The sequence below is a fragment of the Abramis brama genome (assembly GCF_963993115.1).
Source record: "Abramis brama genome assembly, chromosome: 2".
NCBI classification, from domain to species: Eukaryota; Metazoa; Chordata; class Actinopteri; order Cypriniformes; family Leuciscidae; genus Abramis; species Abramis brama.
In genome coordinates, this window is record NC_139964.1 from 38,223,957 (window position 1) to 38,238,712 (window position 14,756).

Here is a 14,756-nt window from a genome sequence, read left to right on the forward strand (position 1 = left end):
AATAACTTCAGCCCACTTTATATCCACTTCATATCTGGGTTTGGTTAGTGCCAGTGATCATGAGTGGCAGAAGTGTGGCTCTCTGTCAGTCATTCTGGACTGTCCTCTGCTCTATGCTAATTAGATCTCGCTCTCGCTTTTGGCTGTAGTGATTGATTGTACTGAACGTTTTCAAAAGTGACTGTCCAGACAAAAAGGCCACCAGCTGCACACAACCTTCTGTGTGTTTGTGTAGAGAGAGTGCAGGTAGAGTGACCAGTGACAATACTGACAGGTGCTTATTTCCTCTCAAATGCACTTGGACATAATTGGTCAATCTTTAATCTGAGTGAAACGTAACTACCAAATCATTGTTGCAGTACTGGAAAGCTCATTCATTCTTTCTGTATACTGGCTGGCAGAATTACCTCACATTGCTAGAGATCTGAGGAAACTGACAAATGTTTGTTACAGAGAGTAAGCAATGCATCTGGCTAAAATTCTCTTTAAACTCTTTAAACCACATAAATGACTCATACGAGCACTTGACGAATGCGCAGGAGATTTAGTGCTTTTTCAGTGGATCTGCTTTCAAATCACTGCAATGAAATGCCAGAAAACTGACATTGTCTATGCTTTGAGAGTTTATTGCAACTGTTGCTCTAGGTCAAAAATCTGTTGAGAGAGAATCTGCATCTCATATGAGCTCATCATCAAAGGGAACTGACCAATGAGCTTGCGTTGATTAGCATAGCAGAGTTAATCTCTACACACAGTATACACACACGTTAAACATTGCAGATGACCTTATATGAATCAGGAAACACTATTATATTATATGAACATGCTGACACAAACAACAATCTGTGTAATTATATAAAAAAAAAACTTGTTTATCATCAAAAATCAAACGATGCAAGATGACTCTCAGTCTAATGGCAGGTAATTTCAGTTGGACATGAGTATTGTAATGGGAATAGAGAGTACACGCTCACTATTGTGCTCTCCCATTATTCCTCTACAGTAATGATGCATCCCCAGCTGGGAGATGGAATGCTATTGGCTGAGATGTCTTGTAGTACAGAGGGGCATTGTGCGGTGGGATGTTCTTATTGATTTATTGTGTGAGGTATTGGGATGCTGTTCCAAAAGGAGGAGTATTTGGTGCTATAGTGCTCAACCGAGCGCTATGTGTCTCAAAGCAAAGACACATTCCTGATGACTTGAACTTACTGCATTCCACTACCAAACGTCTTACAATGAGCAGAATGTGCTCTACTTTTCATGGTCAATGAGACTAAAAACTGAGGAAATTATTGGATGTCAATTCAGCTTAAAGATTGTTAATAGGTATGTTTGTTTCCACCAATCGCTGCACAACGTGCTTTCGTCATATGATGACGAAAGCACGTTAGTGCGAGCCCTCCCGGAACCCATAGAGAATGCATTGCAGTGCCTGCAGTTCGTATGGAAGTCTATGGGAACACTCTGGGCAATTCTTGGCCAGAGTGAAATCGCCCAAAAAGAGGCGGTACTCCACAGAACGTGACTTGACGCTGATTGGACTATATCCAGAGGCAGAACAAACAGTCTACAGTGACGGCTAGCGTAACTCTGTGGTTGAATGCGAATGTGATTGAAAAAATCCGTCCCTTTCGCAATTTGGTGGTGCGCCGGCCTATTGCCCTAATGAAGAAACCATTAATGTGCTTTAAATGTGCTTTAAATGTACTAATACATAAAATGCAAACATTTAAATTAGCCTTAATGAGACAAAGGAGTCCAACCAATATTTAATATATAATTTCCACCACTATGTAATGAAAATGACAGACAAAAAAAAAAAAAGAAATAGTTAAAGATGTATATGCAATGTTAACAGTCAAACCCAGTTTTGAGGGAGCCTACAAGTGAAAAAAGTCCCTTCAAATTGATAAAACACCAATCATAACATAACATATAATTGTCACTCAGTGGTCATTGGCAAAGCCCTGTCTACTTCAATAAATGACGGACTCAAGGACCTAGTACTATCAAAGCCTCGTTCAACATTCACTTTGAGCAGCTAATGCAGAAAGCCACCAGCAACGACCTTGATGTCAAGCAGATGCTCTGAGAGACAAAGAAATGCTCTTCCATTTACCTCTGTCACTGTAGTCGTCTACCAGTATGATCTCTGCAATCAGGTGGTCAGGTGTGCGGTTGGTGATGCTGTGGAGGGTTCTGAGCAGAGAAGACCAGCCTTCGTTATGGAACGGGATGATAATACTGGTGTTTGGGAGGTTTTCAAGATACAGCTTCTGCTTACAGCTACAGAAAAGAAAGAATGAGAGTGAGATTGAGAGCGAGAGCGAGGAAGGCAAATACGAACTGCTTATGCTTTACATCAAATGATTAATCAGGGCATCAACGTATAATCCACATATTGTAAGACACTTAAGAAACACTCCAAACATTGCATAAGCCTCCTTAGAACAATGGTGTGTGAAATATAAATCTTGTCGCTTATTGCACTAGATCTTGCCAAACTGTAAAAACATTATTTGAAAACAAAAGCACCGGTGCGAGCTGCCCCAATGCCGTAGGCAACGGCGACAGAGCTCAGATCATAAATCAGTGTTTTGAGAGGTCCTTCAGTCCCAGTGGTCTCATAAAGCATTCAGAAATCTGCATGCTAATTGTGCTCCGACAAAGCCGGCACCGACAGATGAAGTGGCACTTTATGGCTCACACTGGTCTTTCTAATTCAGCACCCTGACAAACTTGACAAGCTGGCCCTAATTCATACACTTCCATATAATAATAATTTTCAGGGCGCTGCATGGTTTATTAACATTTCACTTCCAATGGTGGTGAGGGGGGGAAAATGACACAAAACAAAAATACAGTACAGAGAGATCCAGCATTGTGCACAAATGCATTCTGGAGAGGAGCCAGCATTCTAAAACAGCCCTGTCTGACCTGTCAGATCAGTCTACTAATGAAATACAGTTCAGGAAGAAAAAGGCGCTCCATTTGCATACTAATAGCCAGACAGTGTCATGTGTATTACTGGAACATGTATCTCTCACAAATTCTCTGAATCGGTATTAAAGAAAATGTATTTGCATAAAACACTATTCTTATTATTGTCATGTATGTTGTGCTGTTTACTATTTTTGTGGGAAATTATTTATTTATTTATTTGTTTGTTTATTTATTTATTTATTTATTTATTTATTTATTAATTATTTGAAGTATTTATTTATTTATTTTTTGTAACAATGTAGCAATTAGTAACTGTCACTTTAAATTTCCGTTCAAAAGTATGGGGATTTCAAAATATTTTTATTTCAAATAAATGCTGTTCTTTTAAACTTTCTATTCCTCAAATAATTCTTTTAAAAAAAATGTATGAGAGTTTCCACAAAATATTAAGCTTCACAACATTGATATTTTTTCAACATTGATAATAATAAGTAATAAGACTGGAGTATTGACTGCTGAAAATTCAGCTTTGCCATCACAGGAATAAATTACATTTGAAAATATATTTAAATAGAAAACAGTTATTTTAAACTGAAATAATATTTCACAATGCAGCCTTGGTGAGCATAAGCGACTTCTGTCAAAAACATAAAAAAATATTACAGACCCCAAACTTTTGAATGGTAGTGCATAGCTTGCTTTTGTTTTGCTTTATTCAAAAGACTATCCTCTGGTTTCAGAGACAAGGTTTAAACCTATAGATTAAAATTTTCCATACTAAAATGCATGTTTGAGCTGTTTTAACTGAAAGCAAATTGCACTGACATATATTAAACTATGTCAGTGCCATTGTTTTGTCTCAAGATGCACACCAGTAATGTTTTTTTTTTTTTTTTTCTAAGGTATGTTTATAAAAGCTACTTAAATGTCCTAATTGAACTAAGGCCTAGTATTGGCTTAATCTGTCTGTGAAACAAGGCCTATATGTGTGTGTTTTTAAAACTCACAGCCACTTCAGAAAACATGGAATCTGTCCAGTTCCTTCTGCTTGCTTTTAGCACTTACACTGCAGCAGCATCTGTGTGTTTCACTGTTACCTGCATTAAAAGTGAATACACTGGCATGCTGGCTCTTGCACTGAGACAGTTATTCACATTCTGTCTGTTGGCAGGTTCCACACTGACACTGAGCGCCACAGGCTTTTATAGGGGATGTAAATAAAAGTCCCATACCAGGCTCTTCACCGGAACACTGTCTGCAGTGCTTGTAAGGGGTTTAGACAACTTTACAGCTAACAGCAGTAAAGCAACATACAAACTTTTTCACCAAGACGACATAGAGGGAAAATTCTCTAACCTTGTAATGGCACTAAAAACATGTTTTAAAGACTTCATATTCATTCACATTATCAAAGCCTGGAAGCTTGGCAAGCCAGTAGCAGATGCTTAAGCCTGTTCAGGCAAAATGAATTATATTTTAGTTATTGACAACCCTGTAACGAATTGGTCCTCCTTCAGACATTGACTCTTTGGTGCATGAGTAATATAGAAATTTGTTCTTGCCAAGGGAAAATCCATGGCAGTGGAGACATTCAAAGGAAGGTAATGGTGCAGAGCCTTCTAAGAACAATTAACGATCAATCCATCAAGGAGCTCATTTGGATGGAAGTCTGAAACCAGACTTTCTCCTCTAAATCTTGCTAAATGGATGGACTGTGAACTACTGTTGCTCTTTTTTGGCTTTATGCTTTAATACTAATGATCATGCAAGGAGAAGAAAAACCTTTTATTGTTATTTGTACTAGAAAATGTTATAAATTATAAATTAATGTTCATGTAGCCCAGTAAGAATATGGAACACTACACACTACACAACACAGAAAAATGCTTCAATGGAGTTGTATACAGAATTATTGGTTACGTATGTAACCCTTGTTCCCTGAAGGAGGGAACGAAGACATAGTCGACGTGTCGACTGATTGGGATTGCGCTTAGGGAGCCTGTCATCTTCGAGTACTGATAAAATGAGCCAATGCACATTGGCGTGCGAGATTTGCATCTCACGCTCTGCCCCGCAGCGCGGGTATAAACACGGAAGCACCACTTGTTTTTCACTGAGGAGCCGAGCGGAGCCCGGAGTCAGCGGTGGACCAGCAGTAGTGGTGACGGTACTACATCTCCGTTCCCTCCTTCAGGAAACGAGGGTTACATACGTAACCAAGAAGTTCCCTTTCAGTCGCTCACGTTCAACGTAGTCGACATGTTGACTGATTGGGATCCCTATTAAAACGCCACTAGTGCTGCCACCTTCCAGTACCTAGACAAAGCCTCCTGACCCCCCCGCATTATTGAGATAGGACAGGGCTTACGCTAGGAAAGTCACTGCTGTTCCACAAAACTCACTCAGTTAGACTTGGATAACACTGGGAAAGCGTGCCCTTTGATGGAAGGAGGGACGCTACAGAAGCCACATCCAGCCTGCAGGGAGGTAACATGTTGAGGATACACATTTGGACTGGGCGAATTACCGGGCAGTAAAACATATGGAATGTCACTGAGGTGGCTCCAGCCTATAACAGGGGGAAGACTAAATCCGACAGCCTATCCCTTCTGCTGGTCTCCGTAACAGACGAAAAGCTGATCTGAGGTCCTGAGGCTTTGCGTTCTGTCCACATATAACCACAAGGAGCGGACTGGACAGAGAAAAGCCAGGGCTGGGTCTGCCTCCTCCGGGGGCAGCACTTGCAGGTTCACCACCTAGTCCCGAAAGGGAGTGGTAGGAACCTTGGGCCCATATCCAGGCCAGGGTCTCAGGATAACGTGAGAGTTAGCCGGCCCGAATTCCAGGCACGATTCGTTGACCAAAAATGCGTGCAGGTCCCCTACCCTCTTGATGGAGGCCAAAGCAAGCAGGATAACTGTTTTTAAAGACAGGACTTTTAACTCAGCTGCCTGCAGTGGCTCAAAGGGAGGTCCCTGCAGTGCGGTCAGCACCAGAGATAAGTCCCAAGAGGGTATAGAGGTGATGCGAGGCGGATTCAGTCTCCTCGCTCCCCTCAAGAACCTGACGATCAGGTCATGCTTTCCCACGTATCTCCCATCCACTGCATTGTGATGTGCGGCAATAGAGGCAACATAAGCTTTGAGGGTGGAGGGTGACAGCCCTCACTCCAACCCATCTTGCAGGAAAGAAAGCACGGCGCCGATCAAACACCTTCAGGGGTCTTCTCGGTGAGAAGAACACCACTCAACAAACAGGTTCCACTTCAGAGCATAAGCATGCCTCGTAGAGGGTGCTCTCGCAGAAGTGATGGTGTCTACAACTGATTGTGGTAGGTCACCTAGAACCTCCGCGTCCCGTCCAGGGACCAGACATGGAGTTTCCAGAGGTCTGGACGTGGGTGCCATACGGTGCCCCGTCCCTGAGAGAGAAGGTCCTCCCTCAGGGGAATGGGCCAAGGAGGGGCTGTCGAAAGGAGCATAAGTTCAGGGAACCAGGTCCGGTTGGGCCAATAAGGGGCAACTGATAAGACCTCTTCCTCCCTGACTTTGCACAGTGTCTGTGCAAGAAGGCTCACTGGGGGAAATGCATACTTGCGGAGGCCCGGGGGCCAGCGCATCCGTGCCGAGGGTCTCCTCGGTCAGGGAGTAAAACAACTGGCAATGGGACGAGTCCGGAGAGGCAAACAGATCTATCTGTGTGGCCCCGAAGTGGTCCCAGATCAGCTGGACCACCTGGGGATGGAGTCTCCACTCTCCCTGGGCCACAGGCTGTCGTGAGAGCTCGTCGGCAGCACGATTAAGCAGGTCGGGAATATAAGTGGCACGAAGCAACCTCAGATGGAGGAGGTGGTGGGCGAGTTGCGACATGCGACGGGAGCATAGACTACCTTGATGGTTGATGTACATGCTTGCCGAGCAGTGGCTTTTTGAGGCATTTCAAAGCAAGGTGTACTGCAAACAACTCGAGGCAATTGATGTGCCAATGCAGTTGGGGGCCCGTCCAGATCCCCGCTACTGCATGCCCATTGTACGTGGCCCCCCAGCCGGTGTTGGAGGCATCTGTGGAGACCACAGCATGCCTGTACACTTGTTCTAGGGGCACTCCGGCCCGGAGAAACGAAGGGTCTGACCACGGGCTGAGGGTTTGGCGGCAGGCCGGGGTAATTGTAACATGGAGTGTGTTGCTCTGCCACGCCCAGCTCGGGACTCGGCCATGAAGCCAGTGCTGAAGCGGTCTCATATGGAGCAAGCCGAGTGGCGTTACTGCGGCAGCAGCTGCCAAATGCCCCAGGAGCCTCTGAAAAAATTTTAGTGGGACCACTGTTCTGCTTTTGATTCAGGCAGTTCAGCACCGACCGGACACGTTCTTCAGGTAGATCGCTGCGAACCAATCTCGGGGACAGATGCACTTGAAAATGCGCTTCTGCGTTGGCATCTTGAACGGAAGCCTGTGAAGGGCCCGATTCAAGACTTGCAGGTCCAAGATTGGCCGTAATCCACAACCTTTCCTGGGTACAATGAAGTACGGGCTGTAGAAGCCGGTCTTCATATCAGCTAGAGGAACCGGCTCTATCGCATCCTTCGCCAGTAGGACTGCGATCTCTGCACGCATGACAGGGGCACATTTGCTCAGCACCTAAGTGTAAAAAACGTTGCTGAACTTGGGCGGACGCCGGGCGAACTGAATCGTGAATCGGAGGAGCCAGCTGGACCGGTTGGGAAGCACTCTCCAGGATTCCACAAACCGGGCCAGGGGGACCAGAGGCACCACAGATGTACCCGGGGTGGGGCAGCGAGGTGGAGGACAGGGACCTGGCTCAGAAGGCCCGGGGGCGGCCTGAAGTGAGGTCTGAGTGTGCGATGAACACTTACCTGTCTCCACGGGTCGGAAGGGGTACGGAAGAAGGCGTAGTTGGGTCCTCTAACCGGCTGGCTCTCCGCTGAGGCCTGGGTGAAGGCTGCTGCAGTGGCCCAGCAGGAGCGGAAAGACGCTCTCGGCAATGAGCAGGCGGAGGAACTGCCACCGGCGGCGGGGTTATGGCAGCAGCGGGCTGCCGGGACAGGATGTGCCGGATGGCCTTCGTCTGCTCTAGGGCGGCAGAGAACTGTTGGGCACAGCTCTCCACCGCATCACCGAACAGCCCAACCTGGGAAATTGGGGAGTCCAGGAACCGAACCTTGTCCGCATCCGCCATATCAACCAGGCTGAGCCAACAATGGCGATCACCAGGGTGGACATCGTTAGACCGAACGCACAGGCTGCAACGCTTGTGCTCCGGAGAGCCAAGTCGGTTGCGGTGCGGAGCTCACTCATGAGCGCATGGTCTAGGCTACCCTCGTGCATGTCCATGAGTGCTTTGGCCTGATAGACCTGTAGCAACGCCACGGCATGCAAAGAGGAGGCGGCTTGCCCACAGGCTTTGTGAGCTCTGCCCGTAAGAACAAACGAGAACACCCAGGCCTGAGAGGGGAGACGAGGATCCCCTGTCCAAGATGCAGCGGCCGCCGGACAGAGGTGTGCCGCGACATACCACTCCACTGGAGGGATAGCCTCGTAACCCTTCACCGCTCCTCCGTCAAGGGTAGTGAGGGGGGAGGAGCTATCCAGGCAGTTTCTGGCAGTAAAAGGTGCCATCCACGACCTAGTAAGCTCTCCACGCACTTTGGGAAAGAACTCCGCAATGGGAACATGAGCCATCCACAAAAGCTGCTTCAGCGTGTTGTAAGCCCAAACACGTGACGCAACAATTGTGACCATCAGAGGGGGACAGGGAACAACCACATCCAGAAACGCACGGGTGGAATGATATCTTGAAAAAGACGCACCCGTGATGCTCTTTCAGGAAATGAAAAATTCTCACCAGTGCCGGAGCACACAGGGGAATGATCGCGGCAACACTGACAGGGATGGTGCAGCCTGTACCAGTGAAGCACTCACTCTCTTCGCCCTCAACCGGCCGTCAGACAAACAAACACAAACAAAAATGTGATGCTGTTAAAACAGCAGCTGAGAGCTCAGAAAGCTAGCGACCACCGCTGCACTCGCGCTGTAGAACCACCAGCACCGGGAGAGACTTTCTGAAGAAGCATCGACACACTCGCTCGTTGTAATATACCAACACTCTTCAGAGACATCGACATGAAGACCGATCGGCTCCAAAGCTAAAGACAAATGGTGCGTGCAACCGCTTCCTTGTTTATACCCGCGCTGCAGGGCGGAGCGCGAGATGCAAATCTCGCACGATAATGTACATTGGCTTGTTTTATCAATACTCGAAGATGACAGGCTCCCTAAGCATGATCGTGAGCGACTGAAAGGGAACCCTAGTGTTCTTGAATCAATTTTAAAGAACCCCTTATGCCAAAAAAGGTTCTATATAAGGAGGAATGTGTTGAATGTTTGCATAATAGTTTTTATGTTTAACGGGTTATTTAATTTTTTTCTAATGATAAAGTATGTTTGGGACCTGTTTAATTCATAAAATTGACTTAAAAATAAAAATGAGTTTAAACAATTTATTTATAACTAAATCTTTAAAATGATCCCATTATGGGAACCCTTAAATTGTAGTATATAGCTTTTCTTCTAAGAGTGATACCCATAAAAAGTTTGGGTTATTAACATTTTTCTCTTGAGTCTCTTAGGCTCACCAGGGCTGGAATTATTTATCAAAAATAAAGTAAAATGAGTAACATTGTGAAATATTAGAAATATTACTGTTTAAAATAACCGTTTTCTATTTGAATATATATTTTTATGTATTTTATTCCAGTTGTGGCAAAGCTGAATTTTCAGCAATCTTCGGTGTTACATGATCCTTCAGAAATAATTCTAATATGCTGATTTAGTGCTAAAAAAAAAGTATATTATTACCAAATGTTGAAAACGTTTTATGATCATAATTTTATTCTCAACAATATATAATTGTGACATCCGCCAGCTGGAGTGCCCATAATCTGCACCAGAGGGCACTCCTCCCGACTCCTGATGAAATTCAATTCCCATAACCCATTGCCTGGACTCATTATGTTGTGATTAGGTTCAGCTATGGCATAAGCTTGTTATTAGCTAGTTAAGCCCTGCCTATTTAAGCCCTGCCTATTTAAGCCCTGTGTTTTCACTCTTTCGTTGCAAAGTCTTGTTAGTGTTGCCATTGGATTTCTGAGCACTCTTTCTGATTTTCACATGTAATGGTTTTGACTTTCTGCCTGGATTTCCCTGTTTGCCTGTGTTTTCTGGCTGGTTATTGTTTGGATAGTTTGCTCCATGGTTTTGACCCTTTGCCTATATTTTTAACTTGATTGTGGATTACCCTAATAAAGCTGCATGTGGATCCTCAAATGTGTCAGAGCAGTTTGTGACAATAATTGACAGGGACTACTGATGGTCAAAGATGCTTGAGGTAAAATCTCAAAGCTTTATGCTCCCAATTTTATAATGAGCTAAAACCTTATGGTTATGCCTGCTCTTCCTTGTTGTTATGCAATTTTACAGCAAAAGGTATACTTACGAAAAATATATAAGCCTTGAAATCATTAAATTAATCAATCCTAATTAAATTAATTCCTCATTTAGGACAAAATCATTAATTAAACACATTGCATAAGTATGGCCTGCCATGGATCGTTAAAACACTGATGTCTAGCTCAAGCTGTGCATCTCTGGAGGCTGGTTACTGTGAACATGCTGTGAGAATCAGCTATACTTACTTTGGATGTCTGATGTCAGGAAGGGAGCGGTCCAGAGCAATATTGTTGCTGACGTAGATGTTGAAGCCGTTCTCTTTGTATACTGAGTCATCACACTCGTCCTCTATGAGTGGGTATGGTTTCCCATGCTCCCCTTTTCCTGAAACAGATGCAGTCTGACATAAGCAACCATGCTGAACACAGCCAGGACGTTGGCAAGGTGAGCATGTGTGTACTAACAATGGCACATAACACCACTCTAAAGATAGAAAGTACCACTGTGAGAACTGACAGTTTATTAGGGCCCAAGCCCTGAAAGGGCGAAGGCCCTATTGTTTTCGTAAGGATTATTAGGGCCCAAGCCCTGAAAGGGCGAAGGCCCTATTGTTTTCGGTAGGATTATTATTATTATTATTATTATTATTAGGGCCCAAGCCCTGAAAGGGCGAAGGCCCTATTGTTTTCGTAAGGATTATTTATTTTTTTTTTTATTTTTTTTTTCATTATTTTTTTTTTTGCCTTTTTGCCACTTTTGGGGCCCTTAACATGCTCAAAAACTCTTGAAACTTTGCACACAGGTCAGAACCCGTGGCCATCAGGGCCGGACTGAAGCTGGTACCCGGGCGTGGCAGGGGGGCTCGACAGCGCCCCCTGGAATGGGGTCCGAAATCTTGGTCCATATATCAAGCACGCTTGCATGTAATAATATGAAACTCAGTACACATATAGATCTCATCGGGCCGCACAACTTTCGTGCTCTAAGTTTTAAAAAAGCCCAACAGGAAGTCGGTTATTAAGGGTTGTTTGGAAAACGCATACAATGGAATGTGAAATACTCCTCCTAGGGAATTCATCCGATCGCCGCCAAACTCGGTGTGAATGAAGTCAAGACATTGAGGATGAATTCTTGCGAACAGATTTTTGATATCTCGAACGGTTTGGCCGTAGCGAGGAAACGAATTTATGGCGAATAATGGGACACAGGAAGTGTGTTATAACTTCTGCATACATTATCTGATCTTGCTGAAACTTCAGCAGTGTGTTCGTTGTAAGAGGCCGATCACATGGATGTGACCTTTGTGAGTCAAAGTTATAGCGCCACCAACTGGCAACAGGAAGTGTGTCAATTTCAAAATGCTTTGAAATCACTTTCTTATTTTTACCCGATTTGCTTAAAACTTTATGTGTATAATGTAGACACACGGCAGATGTAGACCTGTGAAAGGATTATTGATATCTTAGATACTGTTGCCGTGGCAACGCATCAAACTTTAATATTCTTTTCGGATGCTTTTGAGACTCTTCACATGCTTGAAAATGCATGAAACTCGACAGACACATCACATTTATTATACAGTAGACATGTGCAAAGTTTCAGAAACGGGCGTGGTGGAATGGCTCAGTAGCGCCACCTTTAGTCAAAAATGGGGGCTTAGTTTTTCCTAGAATCACAAAACTTGGTAGGTGTATTGTTCTCATCAAGCAGGACACCTTTCTAATTTACAGTCATAACCTCAGACCCACAGGAAGTCAGATATTTTGGTTTAAATGTGGATTTTCTGGAGAATTTTCTCTCTCTCTCTGTGTGTCTGTGTGTGTGTGGGGGGGGATTTGTCTATTCCATTTAATCTTTGTTTTTCAAGGTTTCAGGGGCTTTTGGGGCCCTTAACGTGCTCAAAAACTCTTGAAACTTTCCACACAGGTCAGAACCCACGGTCATCAGAGCCGGGCTGAAGCTGGTACCCGGGCGTGGCAGGGGGGCTCAACAGCGCCCCCTTGGACACGGTCTGAAAACTTGGTCCATATATCAAACACGCTTGCATGAATTAATATGAAACTCGGTACACATATAGATCTCATTGGGCCGAACAACTTCCGCACTCTAAGTTATTAGCTCCGCCCAACAGGAAGTCGGCTATTATGGGTTGTTTGAAAAACGCATGCTGTGGAATTTAATGTACTCATCCTAGAGAATTCATCCAATCGCCTCCAAACTCGGTCAGCATGAAGTCAAGACATTGAGGATGATAAATTCCGGACGGATTTTTGATATCTCGAACGGTTTGGCCGTGGCGAGGAAACAATGGAGAGAAAAGAGAAACACGAAGTAATATAACTTCTGCATACGTTAACTGATCTTGATGAAACTTCAGCAGTGTGTTCGTGGTAAGAGGCCGATCAGATGGATGTAACTATTGTGAGTCAAAGTTATAGCGCCACCAACTGGCATATATATATATATAAATATAGCTGCGAGCAGCGATGGCGGGCCCAAGCCGGTGACACCGCCACCCCGGTGGCTTTAGTGTAACTAAAGGCACCAGGGTGGCGGTGCCACCGGCTTGGGCCCGCAATCGCTGCTCGCAGCTATATTTATATATATATATATATTTTTTTATATTATTATTATTATTATTTTATGACTGAACAGCTGAAGCAGCTTAATCAATAAACCTGGACTATTGCTGAATGCTGACCAGACATACTCTTAACTGAGTTGCTGGCTCTGCAGTGTACATTCTGGTCCCAGCCACTTTCCACTGTGTCTGCCTGTCACAGTTGATGGAAACCCTACTTATCATTAAAGTATATATTCAATTAAATATTCAAATAAAAAGTGCTCTTTTCCATACAACAAAAGTGTATATAAACTACAGTCATAAATTAGTTTTTATAACTTGCAGTCTTGACCAAATGGATAAATCAGCTACTTTTATAAGTAAGAAGAGCAGAATCTTTAGAACTGTGACGAGGTAAAAAAAAAAAGTATGTGTATGTATATATATATATATATATACATACATACAGAGTGCATTCAAATAGTTTAAAGGGGTCATGAACTGAGAATTCAAATTGCCATTGATCTTTTGACAGTTAAGAGTTTGTTATACTATAAAAATACCCTGGAAGTTTCAAAACTTCCTTGTTATTCCAAAAATTGCTTTTATTGAAACCAAGGCCAGAAAACAACAGGATCTCAAAAGTGGAGACTTGTGACGTCACAGGGCAGCGAAAGACCGCCTTTGCAGAAGATCAACAGCTACGTCTACATCACTGTGTTTTTGGCGCCGCCCACTGGAGCGTTGCAAAGTGACATGAGAACGAGAAAAGATCGACACAGGATCAATACCATTACCTTCCAAATGATCCTTTTGCTAGGAAAAGTTTTTTTTTACAATGTGAATGTCTCAGCAGTGCATTGTTGGTATTCGGTACATTTCACTGTGGGTTATTTGGTAATTCAGTCGTAGTTTCGACGCAGGCTTTGGAAACAGACTTTTACGATATGGATCTGCCAGCAACGCCACAAACATGTAAGTAACCATATTTATTCCAATGCCTGATCTGTGATCAGTGATTTCTGATGTGTAATCAAATTCAGACAGATACTCTTTCTCTCAAAATCGTTCAATACTGTTTATGCATCAGTAAATCAAGCCAGTGACTAAAAGATCAACTTCACATCGTTTATCTTAGTAGGATAAAAATAATCTTATATATACACAGAATATAATATAAACAGAAAGTGATCAAAGAACGTCTCGGTTACGTATGTAACTGTCTACGTAAGCACGGAGGGCGCATACTGGACAGAGCAGTGCCAAGGCTGGGTCTGCCTCCTCTGAGGGCAGCGCTTGCAGGTTCACCACCTGATCCCCGAAAGGAGTGGTGGGAACCTTGGACCTTGGGCACGTATCCAGGCCGGGGTCTCAAGATCACGTGAGAGTTAGCCGACCCGAATTCTAGGCATGCTTCGTCAACCGAAAATGCCTGCAGGTCCCCTACCCTCTTGATGGAGGCCAAAGCGACCAGGTGCGCTGTCTTCATAGACAGGAACTTAAGCTCAACTGATCGTACGTAATGGCTCAACGGGAGCTCTCTGCAGGGCAGATAAGACCACTGCGAGGTCCCTAGAGGGTATAAGAGGAGAGCGAGGAGGATTTAGTCTCCTCGCCCCCCTCAGGAACCTGACGACCAGGTCATGCTGTCCCACCGTTTTTGACTCCACAAGGTCGTGGTGCGCAGAGATCGCAGCCATGTAAACCTTCATGGTGGAAGGAGACAGCCTTCGTTCCAACCCTTCTTGGAGGAAGGAGAGCACCAACCCGATCGGGCATT

The 14,756-nt window shown here is 44.3% G+C and overlaps 1 protein-coding gene across 1 annotated transcript in view; it reads right to left on the minus strand.

The window, feature by feature from the left end:
* The window catches only part of galntl6 (polypeptide N-acetylgalactosaminyltransferase like 6), a 224,590-nt gene that overhangs the window by 142,806 nt on the left and 67,028 nt on the right, over positions 1-14,756 (minus strand). The window contains exons 4-5 of the mRNA XM_084106776.1: positions 10,659-10,797; positions 2,123-2,289 (exon numbers count right to left, since the gene is read on the minus strand). Of these exons, the coding sequence (XP_083962902.1) occupies positions 2,123-2,289; positions 10,659-10,797 (306 nt within the window). The remainder of the gene's footprint in view (positions 1-2,122; positions 2,290-10,658; positions 10,798-14,756) is intronic.